The sequence below is a fragment of the Meles meles genome, chromosome 17 (genome assembly GCF_922984935.1).
Source record: "Meles meles chromosome 17, mMelMel3.1 paternal haplotype, whole genome shotgun sequence".
In the NCBI taxonomy this organism is placed as follows: Eukaryota; Metazoa; Chordata; class Mammalia; order Carnivora; family Mustelidae; genus Meles; species Meles meles.
This window is the reverse complement of record NC_060082.1, coordinates 11521031-11541549: the sequence shown is the minus strand read 5'-3', so window position 1 is coordinate 11541549 and position 20519 is coordinate 11521031. Positions and strand designations below refer to the sequence as shown.

At 46.3% G+C, this 20519-nt stretch overlaps 1 protein-coding gene and 1 long non-coding RNA gene across 4 annotated transcripts in view; both read left to right on the top strand.

Annotated features, from left to right (window-relative positions):
• MTARC1 (mitochondrial amidoxime reducing component 1) overlaps nucleotides 1-4578 on the top strand; it is a 28754-nt gene extending 24176 nt beyond the window's left edge. The window contains exon 7 of one of the 3 annotated variants that reach the window (XM_045982676.1): nucleotides 3018-4578. In XM_045982676.1, coding sequence (XP_045838632.1) covers nucleotides 3018-3147 — 130 coding nt within the window. In that variant the 3' untranslated portion in view covers nucleotides 3148-4578. The other 2 variants (XM_045982677.1, XM_045982678.1) reach the window with 2 other exon arrangements.
• Nucleotides 4579-11055: 6477 nt separating this feature from the next.
• LOC123927422 lies at nucleotides 11056-20104 on the top strand. Its single transcript, XR_006815460.1, has 3 exons — nucleotides 11056-11194; nucleotides 18309-18534; nucleotides 19007-20104. It is a non-coding gene; the product is annotated as an uncharacterized LOC123927422 (long non-coding RNA).
• The last annotated feature ends 415 nt before the right edge of the window (nucleotides 20105-20519 follow it).

Here is a 20519-nt window from a genome sequence, read left to right as displayed (position 1 = left end):
TGTTCTCGGAAATAAGACCCAATCCAGATCTGCTCAGCCTCTAGGGCTTCCCTCCCCTGAGCTGCCTTCACAGGACTGTTTCATTCTTAACCTGGCCATCGGGTTAGTGGGTTGTGAGGCCTCAGAAGTCGCCTGTGCTCCAAGGTGGGGACCCAGCTGTGACCAGAGAGAGACCCTGCTTGTCGCCATGGCCTAGGGCTTTGACCAGTAACGGAGCAGACCAGGCAGAGTGAATTATGAGCAGCCCTCACGGTGCTCAGGACTTTACAGGTGGTGTTTCCGCTCCCACCACACCCTTCCAGGCTGGAGACCCCTGTTTAAGTGCAGCAAAGTGGCTTGGACCTCCTGTTCATTAGAGTAGTTGTATGTTTCCTATCCATTGAAAAGGAAAATGCATTAAGAAAGTAGCTTTTAAATGAGTTCGTAATATATTAATTGTCTTTGAACAAAATCCTAGATGATCCCGGGAAGATAGTACTGTGCAGTCTGTGGAACAAAGAGCTTGGTGTGCACGGGCACTCGCAGAGCGCTCGCAGTACCCGCTTATCCCCACAAGGGGTCGCCGACGATCTCGTTAATGGGGGCTTCCGAGAGCCTGCAGCGGGGGCGAGGGTTGGGGAGGCTTGTAGGGGAAGGCGGCCCGCAGACAGCTGGCTCCCCGCAGCCACAGAGCTTCCTCTTCCTCGGCCACGAAATGGCCTGCCACCTGCGAACCAGGTGACCAAGTCTGCGCTCCTGCAAACCAACTTGCTTGCCCCACTTTGCGCTGTTTAAGGGGCTTGGCTGGAGGGGCCCTCCCTGCTCAGTTACTTGCTGGGGGAGTCTCTGTGGGTGGTTGATGGGAACAGGCAGGTGGAACCCACGAGTGGCCTTTCCCTGTGTACAAGAACTAATAGTAACCTGCTCGGTTCTTCTCTGGTCTGTGCGTGTCCCCAGATGGTACGGAGATGGCCAGGGAGCAATCACATCCCGGTGACTGTGGGTGCACTGGCCAGACCTTGCCTGACCACTGAGATCTGTGCTCTGGGGCACGCTGGTTCCTCCTCGGAGACTCAGCTGTGAAATAGAGAGACGTCACATTCTCACCGAGGCTTGTTGTAAGGATTCGGAGATTGCTGTGAGTTCTTCAGAACTTTCAAGGCCCCCTCCGACACCCCCCCCAAGATAATCGGAGTTGGGGGATCAGGCTACAGGACTCCAATCCTCTCTGACAGACACAGACCCTAAAATGTCGCTGGTATTGTGTGCCGATGGGAGAGGCAGGTGAGGGAGGCACCTGGGCTCCTGGGGTCCAAGGTCATTGCAGGGACCTGACCCCTGAGCTTGGGGAGGTGGGCAGGGGGAGCGGGGGGAGTACTCAGGATGAGGTAGGGCAGCCTGGAGCAGCAGCTCCGGGCCCTCACCCACCGGCCCATTGCTCATTTGTTTGTTCAGCCGACCTTGTAGCAGAGGCCACAGTGGGCCAGGCTCCGTCCCAGGCTCAGGGAGGCCGCAGGGACTGGGACCCGGCAGGTCACCTGCATCCTGGCGAGGAGCCAAGGGTCCCAGAAGGAGCCTCTGGATTTGATCAGCTCCGGTTGCTCCTCCGCCGTTTCTGATGTGAAGAACAAAATAAGGACCAGGATGTCCCACAGTTTTCTTTTCTTTTCCTTTTAAAGCATTGTAGAATGAAATGAAGATTTTCTATAAAAGTATTTGAAATAGAAAGATGATATAACGTTGGAGCTAGCTTCGTCGAGACACTGAAGGAAAACTTTCTCCTGGGCGGGGGGCCGGGGTGGGGGAGACAAATGTCGCCATTGTTCCCACACACTCTACCTGGGGCTGCTGGTGTTTTCTGCTGGACTAAGATGTTCATGCTGACTCTGCTGGAGGCTTTTAGTCACTCACACATTCATCCATCGACAAATGGTTGTGGGTCACTGGGGACGCGTGGGGCCCAGTGCTGCGTGTGAGCACTGCCACGGAGTTCGTCACAGCTGCTGCTCTCCAGGGACCCTCTGTCTTGCAGACGGACAGACGTGTGCCTCGACTACAGAACAGGGCATGGGAGTGTTCCAGGGGTAGGTAGGGGCACCCTGAGGATGGGAAAATTACTCCTGGCTGGGGGCTCCCGGGCTTCCTTCCTACGAAATGGGGCATTTGAGTTGGACCTGGAGGGCAAGGTAGAGTTTCAGCGCATGGGGAATGGAAGAGGGGCATCTCACGGGAGCCAGCCAAGCACAAAGCAAGATAAAAGGACTTTGAGGGATCCAGTGGAGAGCGACACAGGTGCAGGTAAGGGGCAGAGGGTGACAGGTTTGAAAAAGCTGCTGGGGCCAGGTCGTGAGCCTTGCACGCCCTGCTGAAGGGCTGAAATGTTAAACTGGAGGCACTGGGGAGCCATTGAGAGTGTCTGAGCTTAGGCATGATTAAGACCAGAGCAAAACCAAGAACGTCATGTAGTGTAGCACCAACAGTGAACTGGGAACCGGGGAGTGGAGAAGGAGGAGAAGAGGTTGGTTCAGAAGTTGTCCCAGTGGTCTGAGCGTGCTGGAAGCAAGGTGGTGGCCGCGGGAGAAACGGCGAGCAGATCCAGTGACGCCGGGCAGGACTTGGCAACTGTGGGCAAGCGGTGGAGAGCGAGGGGGAGGGGGTCCTGCAGGCCTCCAGGGCTCCAAGCCTGGGGCCCTGGTGGGGATGCTGGTCCTAGTGAGGAGGGATGTCTAGGAAGAAGAAAGGTGGTAACGTGTATAAATCTCTCAAGTACCTTATCGCTTAATGCTGCAAACGGGAATGTTCCATGGAGGAAAGATGTGGGCGTTTTGCCATGGGGGGCTTTTCTGTAGTTTGTGCCGGTGAGCAGGCGGCTCCCGCACAACCCCAGGAGGCGCTCTTCTGTTAGACTTTGGTGGGAATGGTGCCCCCTGGTGGCCCTGTGGGGGGTGGACATTTACCTTGGCCGGGAAGGAATCGTGGCTGTTTGAGCTCTTGTTTACATTCGGCTGTGACTCATGGTTCTCTTTCTCCTACTGCAGCTATCGTCTGTGTGACCCTTCTGAGCAGAAGCTGTATGGAAAATCACCTCTCTTCGGGCAGTATTTTGTTCTGGAAAGCACAGGGACCATCAAAGTGGGAGACTCTGTGTACCTGTTGGGCCAGGAGTAGGAATCGTGTTCTGGAATGTCAGATACCTTTGAAAAAATGTCCTCAAAAAAAAGAAAAGAAAAAAAAAAAAAGAAAGAAAGAGAAAATGTCCTCAAAAAAATGCCAACACTGGAAGCGTAGTTCTGGAACTGACGCCTCAGCATTTTCTTTAGGTCTGTGACTTCCAAGCATTTTGTCTTTTGGACTTCCTGGTGCCTCAGTGCCCTCCTCCCCCGCCCCGCCCAGTGCCTTTGTGTAAAGCAAGGAAATGCAGTCATGATAGCTTAAGATGACTTCAGTAAGTCGCTTAAATGACGAGAAAATTCTGAAAACCCCTTTTGTAACGGTGACTGTGGGATCTGTGCTCCTCCTTTTCCATTTACCTATCCAGAGGGCTAACCTCCATCATCTCATTACTGCTCTGTAGGGAAAGAGAAGAGCAAGAGGAAGAGTGGGCAGGTGAGGGTAATGTTCTGGAAAAATGCGATGGACACAGACTAGCTCCCCAGATAAGGCTGGAGGGTCACATCATTTTTCTCCGCAAGTCCTAGACTAGCTTTTGAGAAGGCAGAAAGAGCCCGACCTTTGGGAAACAGTCGAGATGTTAATTTTCCATGGATCATCTTGGAGCTTGCTCCTCAGACAATGTCCGCGAAGGTTTGATGGATCCTTCGTAGCATGCGGTGTCTCTGGGCTGGAGAACAACAGGCATGACAGGGTAGAAAGTCAACTCAGAGCAGCGTTGCTGTCTGACTCTGATATGGAACATGTGAAAAGCAAGACAAAAACTGCCTTGCCTTGCAACAAAATATCAAATACATCTCATTAGTAATCCCAAAGCTTTCCCAACATAGGCGAGTGGACAGTAACACTAGTTTGGTGTTGTCCGCGAGGCTGTTTAATGTTGCCCAGGGAAATGATGGTGTCCTTATTAGCAGAAGAGCAGAAAGAAGGGGCCAGGAGAGGATGCCACCTAGTGGTGGTGAATGGTAGCTCGGCCCATGCTGTGGAAAACATTGAAAAAATACCCGTGGATGGGTTTTAATTTTCCATCTCTGAACTTTTTTTTTTTTTTAAGGAATTGGGGGTACCCTCCGGTTGCTCTCTGCTTCTTGGCTGTAGGTATTTGATTTCTTAAAAGCTCTCAGGAGCATGGCTGTGCTGTCACAAAGCCCTCTGTGATCCTTGCTTGTCCCATCAACTTATGGCTGGTAGGCCACCTTAGCTCATGACCAGCTACGTGTCCTCAAATTCAAGGTGAGAAAGTTCTGGAGGCCATGGATGAGAAGAAATGTGATTTTGTGATTTGAAATAAACCACTGAAAACCTTTCAAAGGAGAAAAAGAAAGCATGTTTTAGTTCATTAAAAAACAACATCTAGGGCGCTGGGTGGCTCAGTGGGTTAAAGCCTCTGCCTTTGGCTCAGGTCATGATCTCAGGGTCCTGGGATCGAGTCCCATATCAGGCTCTCTGCTCAGTAGGGAGCCTGCTTCCCCCTCTCTGTCTGCCTGCCTCTCTGCCTACTTGTGATCTTTCTCTGTGTGTCAAATAAATAAATAAAATCTTAAAACAAACAAACAAAAATCTAATCTTTCTACTGATCCAGTGATTTAACTCTAAGTTGGTGAACCATTTCTTTCACTGGCATTTTGTCCTTAGGAGCTGACCAAATCATGAAAAAATGTTCCCAAACTGTAAGTAAATGGAATCTACTTTGACTAGTTTCGGATCTTACTAACTTCTTGGCACAGAAACCAGACTCTGAAGCTGACTGATGTGAATGGGCAAAGCCAATAATTCTGCCACCTGACCAGACCCGGGTCTCTTACAAACGGACCTGCTCACACGCGGCTTCCCCAGGCGAACACCCATCTTTGATGGGCTGTCAAGTGAACATGCCTTTTACCCAAAGCTGTGCATTTTCCACGTCAGTTTTAAAAAAGAGGTTAGTAATCATTGGAATCTAGCCTAGCTCTGAGGTAACATTAGAGGCAAACAGGTGCATATGTCTATGTTTTCTGGTTGGTGAATTCTTGCGATTTTATGTTCTGCACACTTGGTGTGATGTGGAGAATGAAAACAATCCGTCAGGTAGTCTGGCCCATCACCTTCCCCGATGAATCCACTTTATGCTGAAACTACAGATAGAGGCAAAAATCAGAGTTCAGCAAGTCACATTCCTAAGGGAACCTTGGAACCCCATGGCAGAACGCACACAGGATTCAAGAAACCAGGTGAGTATGAACTCAGGGCAACCAAGAGAGAGACAGCAGTGAGAAACTCAGGGTTGGTTTGGTGGCAGTTCCTGAAGATTTGCCATTGGTGGCGAGCTGAGTGCCTTCCACCTGACTTCCTAACCCTTTGTAAATAGTAATGTCCGATTCCCCAGTGACCCGTTCTGTGTCACAGGCCATCCTTCTCGCAGATCCTGTCCTTGTCTGCAGTACAGAGCACGCCTCAAATTGGGAGGGGGGGTACCGGGATACCATCATTTGTTGGGAGTCCCCTTCTGCCCCTCAGAGTGTGAGGAAGATTCCTGTCTGGAGAGAGAAGTTCCAATGACCCCCAGAATCTCCGGGTAGTTGCCAAGCTTTCTGTCAGTGAGATTTAAAAGCCATTTACTTGTGTTTATTTTATATTTAATGAGTTGGTTCATGCCAAAGGCCGGGCTGATGTCTCGTTTATTTTGGATTCTGAACATTTGCACACAGTTTCCACTTGAAATAGCGGATCGGGAATATAGACGATCACAGACCCTCAGGAAGGTCTTACAGTTGTGGGTGATGGACATTTGAGGTCAGGCTGAAATGTCCACTCTTGGTGGGGGTTGTGTTTCATTCTGGGTGGTGACTTTGTGCTGTGATCACAGCAGAGGGTTACCAGCCCAGGGCTGGAGATCCTGAAACAAAGGGGTGGGAAAGGCTCCACCGGGCAGAGGGCTCGAAGGCTCACTTTGATGGCTGTTCCGGAGAAAAAGTCGGAGCTTTACAACCAGGAGAGAGAGCAGCGACTTATCCACACAAGGGCAGAAAAGAATCAGGTTCGGCCTGATAGAAACCAGGCAGTTGTCTGGCAATGAGAGATCCTCCTCCTGTCTTTTTGCCCTTGGGGGCGTGGGGGGCAGGGTGAGGAGGTTTGCGTGTTAGGGGCTGCCCCTTTGGTAGGACAGGCCAGCTTGTGACTTTGGGAAACTATCTGTGAGGCTGTCCCCAGCAGTGATGGCAGGCTGGAGCTCCTAGCCTGTGTCCCCAGAACTCTGATAGCGTGACAAATTGGAGCGGTCCATGATGGCAGAGAGCAGATGGTCAAGGGTCAGTCAAAGGTGCTGGAGTGGCTCTCACACCAGGCTTCGACTGCAGGTCAAACAGGGTGTTGGGGTCGAACCCTAACACTACACTTCCCTAGGTCTTTTTTTTTTTTTTAAAGATTTTATTTATTTATTTGACAGACAGAGATCACAAGTAGGCAGAGAGGCAGGCAGAGAGAGGAGGAAGCAGGCTCCGTGCCAAGAAGAGAGCCTGATACGGGGCTCGATCCCAGGACCCTGGGATCATGGCCCGAGCCGAAGGCAGAGGCTTTAACCCACTGAGCCACCCAGGCACCCCCACTTCCCTAGGTATTGTTGGCCCATGAAATTCTGGAACTTTGCCTGGAGGGATGCTCGTATGAAAGAATTCCATGGACCAATAACTCTGGGAAATCCTGCATGCCTCCCTTTAGGATTTCTTCAAAGGCCTAGCAACTCACTGGAGTCTTGGGACCATCATCAAAGAATTCTGTCTCCTCCAATCCTCCTCCAAACTCCTGACCCCCTCCTGAGAAACCTGTTCTGACCCCCAGCTCTCTCGAGGGAGCACCAGCCAGGAGCAAGGAATCACGATGAGAAGGAGTGGTGCCCTCATGAGAAGGCTGAGGAAGTTAGAAGAGCCCCCAGCCACATGAAGGAGGCCTCTTTTGGGTTGCTTCCTCTTGCCTTCTCCCTCGTCCCTGGACTGAGGCATAAAAGGTCAAAGGGGGTATGGAGAGAACACCTTAGACCAGCTCTTCTAGTATGGGCCTTGGGGCGATGCATTCCTTTTCCTTGGACTCATTTTCCAAATCTGCATTCATGGATGGAGGGGGTGGATCAGGGTTGAGGAGGTGAACGCAGAGTCTAGTCTTGGCCTCACAACAATACCATGCGAGTTCTCTAAGATGCTTGATGCACCAGGGAGGGGCGCTGTCTTCCCACCTGCTAGCTTTCCCTTTCCCTTGCAACTTGTTACCTAGAGCTGCCGCCACTGTATCAAGAACTACCCCAGGGATCCTGCTGTCCCTGGCCATACTTATATTCTCACTTTATCCCATGATCTATCCGCAAAAACAATGTTTGCTTCTACCACTTTCTTAGAAATGGATAAGTGAATTATGATAGGGTCTGAAGTCGCCCAGTGTCGAGCAAGGACAAGAATCTCGTTGAAGGATTCAACAAAGGCTCTTGGAATTGGGATAATAGAAGGGCACCTGAGGTATCCCTTTGCTTTGACTGCACCTTCTTCGGAGGGAGAGGCCCCTGCAATCGCTTTGACTATGATCCTGTTCTCCCTCAAAACACAGCTGATACGGGACTGTGGGGCCATCTGATCCCGTCCTCTTCGGCCTAGCTCAGGAAGAGGAGTTGCCCTAATCCTGTTATTAGTCTTCCTGGACAGGCTGTAGTAACACAAGGGGCTGAGAAGTATCTTCTCATCTAACTTCTCCCAAGGCTGATTTTGATGAGCGCATCAAGCTCACTCATGTTTGGCTGTTGACCCACCTAATCTACCTACTCTTGGTGGTCCTCCGTCGTGCTCCCTTCCCATCACAGAACATTCCAGACTGCTCTTCCTCCTACCTCCCTCCTGAAGCCCACAGCCTCTGATTCCTTCCCTTCATTTCCTGCTCTATGCCCTCTACCAAGCCTGATCTGTATCTCCAGTAGTCCAGACTCCAGTCCTGGGGCAGCCCTGAGGGATGTAAGTCAAGGCTAACTTCTCTCCCTCTCTTTGGGATTTGCTGGGAGTATTGTAAATAAAGTATTGTCATAATTATTACCGATTAATATTTTTACACCTAGTGAAGTTTTGAAGGGATGGTGTTTACTTGGTCTAGGGGAGGGGCACCTTCCAGATGACTTGCCCAGCAATTAAAGCAGCTTGTTAGCTGGAGGCCCGGGATGGCTGAGGACAGCTGGAGAGCTCTTCTTTGCAAGCAGCTCTGGTTAACATCAACTGGGAAAGCTCTTTGTAAACACATGAATAATTGATTGTCCCGCGCTCACATAGCTACCGCGGATCTGAGCCTGTATGACTCATTTGCAAGCCATCCCTGTCGTCTGGATGCCATAACATTGGAGGAATGATGATCGTTTCTTGGAGATTCTTCTGTGGCCAGAGTTGCCAAGACCAAGGCTGTAATGGTTTGTTATGATGACCTTTGTTATTCCATTAGGCTCAATTGCTTTAAAAAATGATGTGTGCATACTTTAGGAACGTTTTTACCCTTTACGTTGACCTGACATCATAGTTTATATTACAAAATGTATTAATGACAGAGGAGTGTTTTCATGTCCCAAGGACAAATTTTAACAACCATAATCTGCCCTTAGTCATCATAAATATAAATGTATTGGTCAAACAGATCTCGTTAATGTGGCCAAGATAAATGCAAGTCTATATTTTAAGGCGGTTGAAGTTCTAGAGGATATTTGGAGCTTTTTGTGGGGCTAAGAGATCCTGTATACGTGCTATCAGAAGGCTGAGAAAATTAACATGTTTCCCCCTCTGGTTTCTCGTCGGACAGATATAAACGTCCTGGGGATGTCAAGAAAGATTGTTCACATAGTTTCTGGACTCCGTTAATGCCTGGTGGGGTGAAGCTTAGTTCTTAAAGCTGTATTCTTTTCATTACACTCACAGTACTTCTGCAAAGGAACAAAATAAGGATTTCAAGACTCAGCAAATGCGTTGCTCAACCCCAGGCTTTACCTCGTAGTTTTAATTATCTGAGTGCCCCCTGCCTCGCCAGCTTGCTTCCTGTAGGAGGAGCCCCTTTTCAACAGATGCGCGGCTGACATTTTGCAGTCTATATGCTGGGTACAGGCTGGGTTGAACACCTCGTCTTCTTCTCTGTTACGCAGCCCTCAGAAGCATTGGCCATTGCTGGTGGTGTCCACATTTTAAGCTTCTCAGGCAGAAAATAAATGCTTGTTTAGAATCCTTTTTAATCGTGTGCTTAGTCTGAACCATGAAAATGTGTTTAAGGCAGTAATGTCTCAAATGTCACTTTCTGACAGAGCAGACCGTTTCCAGGGGGAGCTGGTCGTCCCTGAATATGGCAGACATGGTCCCATGATGAAAATCTGTGTGGCTTACGGTCACCTGGCAATGACTGATGAGCACTTCAAATAAAACCATTTTCCATTCTTCCCTTAGAAGGATCTTCTAAGAGGAACCTTCCCTTCCGCATCTGCTGTTGTCTTCTCTAGAATCACCCAGTGGGCTTTGGAGTGATGATTTTGCCCGGATACCCTCTCTGGGATTGGGGGTTGACTTACTTTCTTAATTTGATGATGTGGCGATAGTTCTGTGATAATCTCCTCTGTGACTGAAACCTTTTGATTCATTTAGAGAGTGAGGCACATACACCCAGGGTTACAGCAGCACCATTCACTCTAGCCAACGCGGGGTGGGGGGAGCAACCCAAGGGTTTGATGAGAGATAAACAGAATAAAGAAAATGTTGTATATGTAGAGAATAGAATGTTGTCAGACTTAAAAAGGAAGGGAATTCTGGCACATGCTATAACATGGATGAAGCTTGAGGACTTGATGCTGATTGAAATATGTAGGTTGCAAAGGGACCAATACTGTATGACTCCAGTCATAAGAGATATGGTGCATAGTCAGACTCAGAAGCAAACAGTACAATGATGGCTGCTGGGAATCAGGGGAGGACGAATGGGAGTTACTGTTTACTGGGAACAGATTTCAGTTTCGTAGGATGGAAAGAGTTCTGGGTATGGATGGTGGTGATGGTTGCCCAGTAGTGTGAATGTATTTAACTCCACTGAACTGTAGGGACGCCTGCGGCTCAGTCGATTAAGTGTCTGCCTTTAGTTTAGGTCATGATCTCAGGATCCTGGGATCGAGCCCCGTACTGGGATCCTTGATCAGTGGGAAGCCTGCCTCTCCCTCTCTCTCTGCCTACTGTTTCCCCTGCTTGTCTCTCTCTGACAAATGAATAAATAAAATCTTAAAAAAAAATACCACTGAACTATACACTTCACAGTGGCTAAGAGAGTAAATCTTAAGTGATGTGTACTTTACCACAATTAAAAAATAGTAATAAAAAACAAAACAGGGTGCCTGGGTGGCTCAGTGGGTTAAAGCCTCTGCCTTCGGCTCAGGTCATGATCTCAGCGTCCTGGGATCGAGCCCCGCATCAGGCTCTCTGCTCAGCAGGGAGCCTGCTTCCTCCTCTCTCTCTGCCTGCCTCTCTGCCTACTTGTGATCTCTGTCTGTCAAATAAATAAATAAAATCTTAAAAACAAAACAAAACAAAACAAAACAAAACAAAAGTGGGGCACATCAGAGACTTGGCATTGGCTTAATTCAAACTCCAAGGCCTCTTTTCTGGAAACAGCCGGACTCTAGCCCTTGAGAGAACCCCACCCCCACCCAGAACACCAGGAACTCCTCTTGCTGAGACTAAAGAGAATTAGAAATTGAAATGTAATAACTTTAAACTTAACCTTCATCGTGGGTGAGATAACTTTAAACTTTAATTTTTTGTTTTAACTTGTTTGGACCTTAACTTGTTGTTGTTGCTGTTGTTTTAAACGTTTAATTTATTTATTTTAGAGAGAGATAGCACAAGTGGGGAGAGGGACAGAGGGAGACGGAGAGAAAGAATCTCAAGCAGGCTCACTCCACCGAGAACAGAGCCTGAAGCGGGGCTCGATCTCATGACCCTGAGATCACGACGTGAGCTGAAATCAAGAGTTGGATGCTCATCGGATCAGCCACCGCAGGCGCCCCGGACCTTAACTTGTAAGGGGATTTTTTAAAAATAAATTTATTTATTTTTTTTCAGCGTAACAGTATTCATTGTTTTTGCACAACACCCAGTGCTCCATGCAATACGTACCCTCCCTATTACCCACCACCTGTTCCCGCAACCTCCCACCCACCCCTTCAAAACCCTCAGGTTGTTTTTCAGAGTCCATAGTCTCTTATGGTTCGCCTCCCCTTCCAATTTTTTTTTTTTAATAAACATATAATGTATTTTTATCCCCAGGGGTACAGGTCTGTGCATCGCCAGGTTTACACACTTCACAGCACTCACGATAGCAAATACCCTCCCCAATGTCCATAACCCCCTCCCCCTCTCCCAACCCCACCTCCAACCAGCAACCCCCAGTTTGTTTTGTGAGATTAAGAGTCATTTATGGTTTGTCTCCCTCCCAATCCCATCTTGTTTCATTTATTCTTCTCCTATCCCCCTAACCCCCCATGTTGCATCTCCATGTCCTCATATCAGGGAGATCATATGATAGTTGTCTTTCTCCGATTGACTTATTTCACTAAGCATGACACCCTCTAGTTCCATCCACGTCATTGCAAATGGCAAGATTTCATTTCTTTTGATGGCTGCATAGTATTCCATTGTGTATATATACCACATCTTCTTTATCCATTCATCTGTTGATGGACATCTAGGTTCTTTCCATAGTTTGGCTATTGTAGACATTGCTGCTATAAACATTCGGGTACACGTGCCCCTTCGGATCACTGCGTTTGTATCTTTAGGGTAAATACCCAGTAGTGCAATTGCTGGGTCATAGGGTAGTTCTATTTTCAACATTTTGAGGAACCTCCATGCTGTTTTCCAGAGTGGTTGCACCAGCTTGCATTCCCACCAACAGTGTAGGAGGGTTCCCCTTTCTCCGCATCCTCGCCAGCATCTGTCATTTCCTGACTTGTTAATTTTAGCCATTCTGACTGGTGTGAGGTGATATCTCATTGTGGTTTTGATTTGTATTTCCCTGATGCCGAGTGATGTGGAGCACATTTTCATGTGTCTGTTGGCCATCTGGATGTCTTCTTTGCAGAAATGTCTGTTCATGTCCTCTGCCCATTTCTTGACTGGATTGTTTGTTCTTTGGGTGTTGAGTTTGCTAAGTTCCTTAGGATTTTGTATACTAGCCCTTTATCTGATATGTCATTTGCAAATATCTTCTCCCATTCTGTGAGTTGTCTTTTGGTTTTGTTAACTGTTTCCTTTGCTGTGCAAAAGCTTTTGATCTTGATGAAATCCCAATAGTTCATTTTTGCCCTTGCTTCCCTTGCCTTTGCCGATATTCCTAGGAAGATGTTGCTGTGGCTGAGGTCGAAAGGTTGCTGCCTGTGTTCTCCTCAAGGATTTTGATGGATTCCTTTCTCACATTGAGGTCCTTCATCCATTTTGAGTCTATTTTCGTGTGTGGTGTAAAGAAGTGGTCCAATTTCATTTTTCTGCATGTGGCTGTCCAATTTTCCCAGCACCATTTATTGAAGAGGCTGTCTTTTTTCCATTGGACATTCTTTCCTGCTTTGTCGAAGATTAGTTGACCATAGAGTTGAGGGTCTATTTCTGGGCTCTCTATTCTGTTCCATTGATCCATGTGTCTGTTTTTGTGCCAGTACCATGCTGTCTTGATGATGACAGCTTTGTAATAGAGCTTGAAGTCCGGAATTGTGATGCCACCAACTTTGGCTTTGTTCTTCAATATTCCTTTGGCTATTCGAGGTCTTTTCTGGTTCCATATAAATTTGAGGATTATTTGTTCCATTTCTTTGAAAAAAATGGATGGTATTTTGATAGGGATTGCATTAAATGTGTAGATTGCTTTAGGTAGCATAGACATTTTCACAATATTTATTCTTCCAATCCAGGAGCATGGAACATTTTTCCATTTTTTGGTGTCTTCCTCAATTTCTTTCATGAGTACTTTATAATTTTCTGTGTATAGATTCTTAGTCTCTTTGGTTAGGTTTATTCCTAGGTATCTTATAGTTTTGGGTACAATTGTAAATGGGACTGACTCCTTAATTTCTCTTTCTTCAGTCTTGTTGTTGGTGTACAGAAATGCAACTGATTTCTGTGCATTGATTTTATATCCTGACACTTTACTGAATTCCTGTACAAGTTCTAGCAGTTTTGGAGTGGAGTCTTTTGGGTTTTCCACATATAGTATCATATCATCTGCGAAGAGTGATAGTTTGACTTCTTCTTTGCCAATTTGGATGCCTTTAATTTCTTTTTGTTGTCTGATTGCTGAGGCTAGGACTTCTAGTACTATGTTGAATAGCAGTGGTGATAATGGACATCCCTGTCGTGTTCCTGACCTTAGCGGAAAAGCTTTCAGTTTTTCTCCATTGAGAATGATATTTGCGGTGGGTTTTTCATAGATGGCTTTGATAATATTGAGATATGTGCCTTCTATCCCTACACTTTGAAGAGTTTTGATCAGGAAGGGATGCTGTACTTTGTCAAATGCTTTTTCAGCATCTATTGAGAGTATCATATGGTTCTTGTTCTTTCTTTTATTAATGTGTTGTATCACATTGATTGATTTGCGGATGTTGAACCAACCCTGCAGCCCTGGAATAAATCCCACTTGATCGTGGTGAATAATCCTTTTAATGTACTGTTGAATCCTATTGGCTAGTATTTTGGTGAGAATTTTTGCGTCTGTGTTCATCAAGGATATTGGTCTGTAGTTCTCTTTTATGGTGGGATCCTTGTCTGGTTTTGGGATCAAGGTGATGCTGGCCTCATAAAATGAGTTTGGAAGTTTTCCTTCCATTTCTATTTTTTGGAACAGTTTCAGGAGAATAGGAATGAGTTCTTCTTTAAATGTTTGGTAAAATTGCCCTGGGAAGCTGTCTGGCGCTGGGCTTTTGTTTGTTTGGAGATTTTTGATGACTGTTTCAATCTCCTTACTGGTTATGGGCCTGTTCAGGTTTTCTATTTCTTCCTGGTTCAGTTGTGGTGGTTTATATGTCTCTAGGAATGCATCCATTTCTTCCAGATTGTCCAATTTGTTGGCGTAGAGTTGCTCATAGTATGTTCTTATAATTGTCTGTATTTCTTTGGTGTTAGTTGTGATCTCTCCTCTTTCATTCATGATTTTATTTATTTGGGTCCTTTCTCTTTTCTTTTTGATGAGTCTGGCCAGGGGTTTATCAATCTTATTGATTCTTTCAAAGAACCATCTCCTAGTTTCATTGATTTTTTCTATTGTTTTTTTGGTTTCTATTTCATTGATTTCTGCTCTGATCTTTATGATTTCTCTTCTCCTGCTGGGTTTAGGGTTTCTTTCTTGTTCTTTCTCCAGCTCCTTTAGGTGTAGGGTTAGGTTGTGTAATTGAGACCTTTCTTGTTTCTTGAGAAAGGCTTGTACCGCTATATATTTTCCTCTCAGGACTGCCTTTGCTGTGTCCCACAGATTTTGAACCATTGTATTTTCATTATCATTTGTTTCCATGAATTTTTTCAATTCTTCTTTAATTTACTGGTTGACCCATTCATTCTTTAGAAGGATGCTGTTTAGTCTCCATGTATTTGGGTTCTTTCCAGCTTTCCTCTTCTTTCTAGCTTTAGAGCACTGTGGTCTGAAAATATGCAGGGAATGATCCTAATCTTTTGATACCAGTTGAGACCTGATTTGTGACCCAGGATGTGATCTATTCCGGAGAATGTTCCATGTGCACTAGAGAAGAATGTGTATTCTGTTGCTTTGGGATGAAATGTTCTGAATATATCTGTGATGTCCATCTGGTCCAGTGTGTCATTTAAGGCCTTTATTTCCTTGTTGATCTTTTGCTTGGATGATCTGTCCATTTCAGTGAGGGGAGTGTTAAAGTCCCCTACTATTATTGTATTATTATTGATGTGTTTCTTTGATTTTGTTATTAATTGGTTGATATAGTTGGCTGCTCCCACGTTAGGGGCATAGATATTTAAAATGGTTAGATCTTCTTGTTGGACAGACCCTCTGATTAGGATATAGTGTCCTTCCTCATCTCTTATTATAGTCTTTGGCTTAAAATCTAATTGATCTGATATAAGGATTGCCACCCCAGCTTTCTTCTGATGCCCATTAGCATGGTAAATTGTTTTCCACCCCCTCACTTTAAATCTGGAGGTGTCTTCGCGTCTAAAATGAGTTTCTTGTAGGCAACATATAGATGGGTTTTGTTTTTTTATCCATTCTGATACCCTGTGTCTCTTGATTAGGGCATTTAGCCCATTAACATTCAGGGTAACTATTGAGAGATATGAATTTAGTGCCATTATTAGTCTGTAAGGTGACTGTTACTGTATATTGTCTCTGTACCTTTCTGATCTACTACTTTTAGGGTCTCTCTTTGCTTAGAGGACCCCTTTCAATATTTCCTGTAGAGCTGGTTTGGTGTTTGCAAATTCTTTCAGTTTTTGTTTGTCCTGGAAGCTTTTTATCTCTCCTTCTATTTTCAATGATAGCCTAGCTGGATAGAGTATTCTTGGCTGCATGTTTTTCTCATTTAGTGCTCTGAATATATCATGCCAGCTCTTTCTGGCCTGCCAGGTCTCTGTGGATAAGTCTGCTGCCAATCTAATATTTTTACCATTGTATGTTACAGACTTCTTTTCTCGGGCTGCTTTCAGGATTTTCTCTTTGTCACTAAGACTTGTAAATTTGACTATTAGGTGACGGGGTGTGGACTTATTCTTGTTGACTTTGATGGGGGTTCTCTGCATCTCCTGGATTTTGATGCTTGTTCCCTTTGCCATATTAGGGAAATTCTCTCCAATAATTCTCTCCAATAGACCTTCTGCTACCCTCTCTCTTTCTTCTTCTTCTGGAATCCCAATTATTCTAATGTTGTTTCGTCTTATGGTGTCACTTATCTCTCGAATTCTCCCCTCGTGATCCAGTAGCTGTTTGTCCCTCTTTTGTTCAGCTTCTTTATTCTCTGTCATTTGGTCTTCTATATCACTAATTCTTTCTTCTGCCTCATTTATCCTAGCAGTGAGAGCCTCCATTTTTGATTGTACCTCATTGATAGCTTTTTTGATTTCAACTTGGTTAGATTTCAGTTCTTTAATTTCTCCAGAAAGGGCTTTTATATCTCCAGAGAGGGTTTCTCTAATATCTTCCATGCCTTTTTCGAGCCCGGCTAGAATGTTCAGAATCATCATTCTGAACTCTTGATCTGACATATTACCAATGTCTGTGTTGATTAGGTCCCTAGCCTTCGGTACTGCCTTTTGTTCTTTTGTTTGTGGTGATTTTTTCTGCCTTGTCATTTTGTCCAGATAAGAGGATATGAAGGATCAAATAAAATACTAAAAGGGGGGGCGCCTGGGTGGCTCAGTGGTTTAGGCTGCTGCCTTCGGCTCAGGTCATGATCTCAGGGTCCTGGGATCGAGTCCCGCATTGGGCTCTCTGCTCAGCAGGGAGCCTGCTTCCCTCTCACTCTCTCTGCCTGCCTCTCTGCCTACTTGTGATCTCTCTCTGTCAAATAAATAAATAAAATCTTTAAAAAAAATACTAAAAGGGTGACAAAGACCCCAGAAAAATGTACTGTAACCAAATCAGAAGAGACCCCAAATTGTGGGGGGGAGAAAGGGGATAAAAAGAGGTTCAGAAAGAAAAAGAAAAAAATTTAAAAAATAAAACAAATAAAGAAAAAAATATATATATTTAGCTAAACTAGTCAAAAAACGTTAAAAAAGAAAAGGGTAAAAGTTTTAGAAAATTTAGCAGAAGAAGAAAAAAGAAAGAAAAAAAAATTGAAAAAAGAAAAAAAATTGAATTAACCGCAAGACTAAAGAATCATGGGGAGAAAGCCATGAGTTCCGTGCTTTGCTTTCTCCTCCTCTGGAATTCCACTGCTGTCTTAGGAATTGAACCTGCTTTCCTTGATAGATGAACTTCGTCCTTGCTGGATATTTTGTTGATCTTCTGGGGGACGGGTCTGTTGTAGTGACTCTCAAGTGTCTTTGCCCAAGGCGGAATTGCACCGCCCTTACCGGGGGCCGGACTAAGTAATCCGCTCGGGTTCGCTTTTGGGAGCTTCTGTTCCCTGAACGCTTTCCGTAGAGTTCCGGAGGACGGGAATGAAAATGGTGGCCTCCTAGTCTCCGGCCCGGAGGAGCCGAGAGCCCGGCGCCCCACTCCTCAGTGCGCCCCCAGAGGATAGCACCCAGTCAGTCCCGTATCCCCAGCCTCTAGCCGCCCTCTGAGCTCACCCAGCCCGCGACCAGTTCAAGGTAACCCCGAGCTGAGAGTTCAGTCCGCGGCTCTGTCTCTGTAGCCGGCTTCTCCGTTCCAATACCTGCGAGCTCTGCGACACTCTGACACCCCCGATCCTTCTGTGACCCTGCGGGACCTGGGGCCACGCTGACCCCACGTGGGCTTCACCCGGGTTTAGCCTCTGGAGCAATGTCCCTCAGTGGAACAGACTTTTAAAAGTCCTGATTTTGTGCTCCGTTCCTCCGCCGCTTGCCAGGAGCCGGCCCCTCCCCCCGCGGTCTATCTTCCCGTCGTTTTAGATTCACTTCTCCGCCAGTCCTACCTTTCAGAAAGTGGTTGATTTTCTGTTTCTAGAATTGCTGTTCTTCTTCTCTTCGATCTCCTGTTGGATTTGTAGGTGTTTGCAATGTTTAGATAAGCTATCGAGCTGATCTCCTGCTACCTGATGTAGTCTCAGCCTGCTACTTCTCCGCCACCTTGACTCCGCCTCCCTCTCCCTTCACTCTTTAAAAGTCCATCGAATCATTACAGAATCCTCTTAATTCACTTCGGTCAGCTCGGCTCTGGACACCTCCGCAAGAGCTCTTTCTGAAAACGCGCAGCAGGGCCTGGGCAAGGGCGGGCTGGGACGTGCGAAGCATCCAAGCGCCCTTGTAAGGGGATTTTGAGCTTTGGAGTTCCTGGTAGTTCTATATTTTGCGAGGAGTTAAGTTCAGATGTAGAACATCTTACAGTTGGCCTTTTATTGTTGGGGTGCCTCTATGATATCATCGGATCATTGCCTAATTTCTAATAGGTTATGTTGCTCAATGAGGCTGGAAATAGATCTCAGTCTATTTGAGGGAATAGAAGAGAATCTATATTTTCTGTCTTGACTACAGAAAGGCCATGAAGAACATAATGTTCCGTACTGACCCATCTCAGAAACTTCTGGGGCAAAAATCCCCACTGCCTGTCCCAGAAGGTCCCTCATGGAGCTGTGGCTGGTGTTAGGGGTGTTGAGGATACTGTCCCACTTCTGGCTGACCACAGGCATCATGGATAAACACAGTGGGGAACAGAGAACAACAACAACAAAAATACTGGAGGAATTTTGGGGCAGAGATGGTAAGTAATTTCCCTGTAATAAACTGCTTCAGGATTGAGATGGCACATATCCCTAACGTACCCACATGAAGGGATGGTAATTGGTCTTGGCCCCTCTTTGCCTCCCCACACTCTTCTTCTCAGGAGAGATCTGACTGGTAAATTTGGGGGCAGCCACTGAGCTCTGTGCCTTCTTGGGCTCTGCTCATCTTCGAGCTGCAGGAGCCCAGGTCTCTTTAGCTGAGTGGTGAGCTGGGCAGAAAAACCCTGCCCTTGGTGAGCGAAGCCTACAGTTTTGTGTCGTGCTGTCCGGGGCTGGGTGGGTAAATTCAGCTCCGGGATTCTGCATGAGAAATTCCATTGCTTCTATATTTCTAAACCACATCCTTCAAGCTAAATTTATCAGTAATATAATAGATATTTTGATGTAAAACAGGATTTTTCTTTGCTCTAAAACCACATTCACATTCTCATTATGCCTTCACGTTTGTAGCATGTCACGGAGTCTTCAGATCACTGTTGCCCACACCCGCTGTTTGATCGCTGGCACTCCAGGGAGCTCGGATGGATGTGCGAGCTTTTTGGAAGCTGCTGCAGTGTTCTCATCACACCTGTCCCTAATTGCCTAAGTCCCGTCGGTGAGGTTTGAAGAGGGGAACTCACCTGCCTGGGCTAGACTAAGACCTCCAGGCTTCTGGCTTTGGGTCGTGGGCTCCTAAGGAAACAGTTAGCAAGAGTTATCTCAAAGAGTGGTAGTATCTTCAGCTGAAAACTGGTTTGATCCCACAGTCTTGTTTTGAAACATCTGCTGATGATGTCACGAAGGGACCTTTCAGATCGGGGTCCGTAAGTTCCAGTGTGGATGTGACTCCCATGGGAACCTTGAGTAGAGGGCTGTTCCTGCATCTGACCCCCAGCTATGCCGGTGGGGGACTAAGGTGGGCTTAGGGAGTCTCATTTTTATAAAAACCCAGCTGTTCTAAAGTCTTCCCTGATTTTCTGTAAACGAAGTTCTCACAATCCTAACCCCATTTTAATGTGGGCATGCTCCTTCATGGTGGGTAGAGTGACAATCCTGGCTTTCTTTGAAAAAGGGAACTCAGAAATACATCATGGTTAGCCACGGACGCACACATTTTGGATGATGGGCTTACACTCATGCGAACACACACAGAGGCCCCTGCTGCCCTCAGAGGACCACAGTACCCCCTTCTGGATGCAGGGGTCGGGAAAGACAGCGGAGCTCTGAAGACACCAAACTTACCCCACTAACATCCAAGCAGCCGAGTTGCCGGCCACATCATTAACTAATCCTCAATTAATTCTCCAGGAGGGAGAATGCCTGGGGCTTAGCTTTGCCTGTGTGTGCATGTATGTGTGGGGGGAATGAATGAGCAAGTGTTTTGTAAAAATATTTGCTTCTTTTTTAAAACAACTAGTGCCTTTCAATGAATCAACAAATAAGGAGGAGGCCCCAAATACAGCGTTAGCAACGTAAAGAGTATGAGAGCCGATGGACAGTTTAAAAAATATATTTATTTATTTAAAAAAAATTTTTTAAAAAATTTTATTTATTTATTTGACACACAGAGAGAGAGATCACAAGTAAGCAGAGAGGCAGGCGGGGGGGGGGGGGCGGGAAGCAGACTCCCCACCGAGCAGAGAGCCCGATGTGGGGCTCAATCCCAGGACCCTGAGATCATGACCCGAGCCGAAAGCAGAGGCCTAAACCACTGAGCCACCCAGGCGCCCCTAAAAAAATATTTAAAGACAAGGTGAGGATTAGGACCACTGATGAGTAATTGCTCCATTCTCTGAGGGCTCAGGAGAAGCTGTGAGCCTACTGGTTTTTCTCTCTTTACACCTCCCAGCCAAGCTTCAGAGGAAACTCCACGTGAGCTGGAAAAGATGAATTTCAAGCCTCATTGAGAACTCTAAAACCTTAAATCCTTCTCGAAAATAACCTGCCTCTCAGGAATCTTTGGTTCCCCACCACCCCCCCAAAT